This window comes from Bipolaris sorokiniana (genome assembly GCF_000338995.1).
Source record: "Bipolaris sorokiniana ND90Pr unplaced genomic scaffold COCSAscaffold_48, whole genome shotgun sequence".
NCBI classification, from domain to species: Eukaryota; Fungi; Ascomycota; class Dothideomycetes; order Pleosporales; family Pleosporaceae; genus Bipolaris; species Bipolaris sorokiniana.
This window is the reverse complement of record NW_006911942.1, coordinates 49-4,838: the sequence shown is the minus strand read 5'-3', so window position 1 is coordinate 4,838 and position 4,790 is coordinate 49. Positions and strand designations below refer to the sequence as shown.

General features: G+C 50.4%; 2 protein-coding genes across 2 annotated transcripts; both read left to right on the top strand.

Moving 5' to 3' along the window:
• Window positions 1-280: 280 nt before the first annotated feature.
• COCSADRAFT_104582 (uncharacterized protein) lies at window positions 281-463 on the top strand (the record flags this gene model as incomplete). The annotated part of the gene is made up of 1 exon (XM_007707949.1): window positions 281-463. A coding segment is annotated over one exon (183 nt), but the record flags the coding sequence as incomplete, so codon positions are not given.
• Window positions 464-3,280: 2,817 nt separating this feature from the next.
• COCSADRAFT_104586 (uncharacterized protein) lies at window positions 3,281-3,673 on the top strand (the record flags this gene model as incomplete). Its single annotated transcript, XM_007707948.1, has 1 exon — window positions 3,281-3,673. A coding segment is annotated over one exon (393 nt), but the record flags the coding sequence as incomplete, so codon positions are not given.
• Window positions 3,674-4,790: the final 1,117 nt, after the last annotated feature.

Sequence of the window (4,790 nt, the reverse complement as noted above, 5' to 3'; positions counted from 1 at the left end):
TAAGTATGCGCTCGTCACTAGACGACCTGCCGAATTAGTACTAGACGTCTATCGACTAGTGCATGATATTCTACGTACTAAATTATAAGGTCAGGGACAGCTCCAACAATGGACTTAACGCGTTATTATAAAGCTGGTTGAGGTGTTTCCAAACGACGATCACAGTAACAGAAGTAAGTGGAGGCGCTTGCTTCCGTATGCTCTGTTCGCTCTATCGCATAGTTAGATAGAGGATAGTAACGAGGAGAGATTAGATCTTGCATGGAAATGTGCTACGAGTCTATACAATGATGGGAGATATAAAGAGGCTGAAGAGCTAGACGTGCAAGTGATGCAGATGAGGAAGAGAGTGCTTGGCGACGAGCATCCTAACACGCTGACCAGCACGAACAATCTCGCCTTCACGCTGCAGTCGCAAGCTCGCCGCGAGGAGGCTCTTGCACTGATGGAAATATGCGTCTAATCGCGCCAGCAGGTCCTTGGCGAGCAACACCATGATACACAGTCGTCGCTTGACACGTTGCATTGCTGGCGAGCAGAGTATATTGACGAGAGCCTATAACTTTATCTGCGTACGTAATGTAAATCTCAAAGCTAGATACTATAACTCACCTAAACTATATAACTATAACTTTTAAAAGTAACTAGTCTTATAGTAATACGCAGTAGTGAATCCTCATAACACTAGATGTCTCGTAAAAGGGTTGTCTACTCCGCACAACAAATCTACGCAGCTCGGCAACGAACCTTATACTAGAAGTGGGTGTCAGGTAATATAGCTGCCTACAAACCGGGAATAAGAGCTGCCTGAGGCAAGGATCTCAGTGCCAGAGTCCTTAGCTACAGCACGTAATACGGCTCGCAGACACCTCAGCACGCTACTACTGTAAAATGTCGCTTATAATGCACGGCCGATCACATGCGTTTCGACGATCTTGCTGTCCGCGCGGAGTGAGTGAGTGAGTTGTATTTAACGTCTATATATAAAGCCTCCCTTGGGGCATGTAGACGGGCTATGCCTATGGCTTGCCGTACTATGCCTAGGATGCCTATTCTTATTTACATGATTGTAGTGGTCTAGTAGTGGTCGTTCCGCCTGTTGATCGCCACTGAAATGATTGTGCAGTAGGTGTGTATCCGCCTTTAGTTGTCGTAGCTGATGCTTACTAAGGAGTGTGTAGTATAGAGGACATAGGAAAGAGAAGAGAAGGAGAGAGAAGAGAGAGAAGAGAAAGAGAGAAGAGAAAGAAAGAAAATAGGAAGACAGGAAAAGTCTTACAAGTGTAGGCTCTAGTGAGGCCTATATATTGTGTTATAGAAACCTGTGATTTCTAGGAAGGCGGCAAAGTCCTCTGGCTCTTCCCAGAGCGTCTGGAGGTACTTGATTGCTTCGCTAGGTGTCCTAGGCGGTGCTGGTGGCCGTCTTGGCCAGCGCTGGAAGACGTTCGCTGTTGTGGTTTTCCGGCATAGTGCGATGTGCAAGGGGGTCTTTGGGCGCCCGCAGGAGCACTTCAGAGTCGCGTTGTCATGGTGGAACTTCCGGTGGTACCATGCAAAGTCTCCGTGGCTAGTTCGGATTGCCAGCAGTCTCGCTAGGGTTGGGCGTGTTAGCTCTAGCTCCTGGGGTGGTCGGGTGGGCTGGTACGGTAGCTTCCACTGGGTGTACCAGTCAGAAAGCTTGCTCTTTGCGCTATTCCACCAAGCTGCTCTAGCTGTGGCTAGTTCTGCCTTCCTGATCGTGCGTATCCCCGATACTGTCGGTTGTGCTGCTAGTCCAAATGGAATAGAAGGTTCTTTCGCCTCCGCATCTGCGAGGTTGTCTGCTGCTTCGTTGCCTTCAATGTTAGTGTGTCCTGGTGCCCATCGGATCTTGACATCAGGCATTGTATCCATTATCTCCTGACATTGAAGAAACGCCCATTGTGAGGAGTCTGAGGCTGTTCCGCGTAGACACCAGATTACTGAAGTGCTGTCTATACACATATAAACCGCATCTGTTGGTCTTGCTATCTGGGCCGCGTGCTGAAGTGCTCTGCATGCCCCAATCGCTTCGGCATCGAAAACATGTGAAAGCGGGTGGAGAGACCCGCGTCCTGTGGCTATCTTTTCCTGGGCCCGGTATATGGCATACCCATAGGTGACTCTCTTTTTCCCTTCACAGTGCTGTTCCGATCCATCAGAGAAGATTGTGATCGTGCTGCTATCTAAAGAGGCCCACCATTCTTTGAATTCCTTCGCAGCAGTTTTCTTCTCTATTCCTAGCGTTGGATCTGTGCGGCACCCTTGCGAGAAGTGCGGCGCTATTAGAGCTGGCCGGGGGATAGTTGGCAGAAGAAGGCCTAGCCTCTGGATCTTAGTTCTTGGTTGTTGCCTCTCCCCTACCCTGGTGCCAGACTGATTGTGTGGTACGATCGCTCGGTGGGTGAGAGGGTGCTGATGGTCTATTGTCTGAAGTCGCAGCGCGAAGCGCCACCTAGCCTCTTCAAGTGCTACTTCTGCTGACGGTATCCCAGCTTCTCTAAAGAGAATTGGAAGGGGTGTTGTTTTATATACTGGCAGTACTGCTCTTACAGCCTGTATAAGTATGGTTTGGATAGCTGTAATATGTTGTCCAACTCTTGTGCTGACAGAGATAGGGTTGTCTTTCCTCCTTGATCTCGGGTTTCTTGTTCGTCCTTCATACCAGGCCTCTGTTCCGTACAGTAGTGAAGGTAATACGCATGTTGTTACTAATTTTCGCATAGCATCTGGGGGCGGGCCATGAGCTGTGTTCGCGAGGCCTCTTAGGTGACTGGCAAGCTTCTTGGTGGCTGCTGCTCTATAGGCGACGTGGTGCTTAAAGCTAAGCTGGCGGTCAAACCACACTCCAAGCCATCGTAGTGCTGTCTGCGATCTATCTGCAGCTGGCACAATTGGTTCTAGCGTTGTTGCGTCGGATAAAGGTATGCTTGGGGAATAGCTGTCTTGCTGGCGGGTAATGTGGATCGCTTCTAGTTTCTCTGGGGCAAAGGTAACCTTATTCTGTGCACCCCACTGGTTGATTGCTTGTATGTCTCCTGCTAGTAGCTGGACATTTTCGTCTAGGGTCTTTGATGCTCTGTAGATATTAATGTCATCTGCGTATCCAAAGCGTAGCGTTCTGTCCTGATTAAGAAGCTCGGCTAGATAAAGTGTGTACAGAATTGGCGACAGCGGGGACCCTTGTGGTGTGCCACAGGCTACTAGGTGGCGTGGTGTAATCTCGTTGCCTAGTCGTACCTGTACATAGCGTTCTGATAGGAAAGAGTCAATAAACCGGACACAGGCTGGTGGCCAGCCTTGCTGGGCCATCCGGTGTAGCAACCGGTTCTTGAGAAGCGCGTCGAATGCTCCCTGCACGTCCATCGTGACCATAGTCACGCGTTTGCCTACTGCCAGAGCCTGTTCTACATCGTGCGTGAATGCCGCTACAATGTCCATAGCCGATCGCTTTGGAACAGCTCCTACGTGCTGTGGGCTGATGATATCGTGCATCATTGCTGTTGTAGCAATTCTTCTTGCCACTAGGCGTTCCAGCCCCTTGCCAATGCATGAGAGTAGGGCTATCGGCCGCATTGACCGTGCTGACGTACGGTCTTTCTTTCCGGCTTTTGGTATCATTGTTACTTCTGCCACGCGCCAGCAGTCTGGGTAGAACTCTAGCTCTAGGCATCTCTGATAAATTGCGCGAACGAGGTTCCTGATATCTGCCCAGCACGCCTTTAGTAGCCGTACCGTTATTCCGTCCGCACCTGGCGATGTGCTAGCTACGCCAATAGCATAGCGCTCTGCTTCTTCAGTTGAAACCCTAGTGTCCCACGGTAGCGGGCTTTGAGTGTAGTCCTCTGCTTCTGGTGGTGCTGGCAGATCATCTGCGTCGTTGAAGCGGTCTAGTAATTCTCTGCGTAAGGCCTCAGCCTTCTCTGCTGCATCTGTGATGGATTCACCATTTACTACTAGTGGGGAGTCTTGTTGGTTTGGTAAAAGCTTGTGCCACCTGGCTAGGCTGTAGAGGTCTGAGTCTGTCTTAATGCCGTCTATCCGGTCTCGCCAGTAGGCCTTCTTTGTTCGGCGCACTGTCTTTAGGAACTCTCTGGTTGCCTCTGTTGGTGGAGTCCCTATTCCCGTATGGTCTCGCAGGTGCCGCCGGTACGCTGTCTGGCATTCTGTCGTCCACCATGGCGCCACTTGGATTTGTTCCCTCTCTCTAACCCCTGCTGTCTGGATTGCCTCTTCTATCGCTTGTGTAAGGTCCTGGATTATTGTTTGTAGTTGGCTTTGGTTGCTGGCTCTTGCCGGATCCCTGATACCTATGATATTTAGGCCTACTAGTTTTGTGAACCTTTCTAGGTGTCTCTCTAGTACTCTGTGCTTCTTTGGATCTTCTGCTGCTAGTCCTCGAGTTGGTAATGTCGTGACCTGTGTTGCGTGGTCTGAGCCAGAGTGCATGTCCGGCCGTACCACTGTGTCGGCAAAGGAAATGTTTGAGAATGTTAGGTCTATTACGTGGCCAGCTCGATGAGTTGGCACTCCTGGCTGCCCGATGAAGTCCATGGCGTGAGTCTGGGCCCAGCGTGCGAGCTCTGACCCGCCTCCTGTGGTCACCGAGCCAGGTTCGAAACTCTCATGTCTTGCATTCATATCCCCTCCAATAACGCATCTGTTTGGTGGTGTCAGTTCCTGTATATAGGTGACTGCTGGTTCTGGTGCCTCTCGGTTCTGGTACACGTTAAGTATAGCGTATCCGTTCACCTCTGTCCAGAGTATGTCTC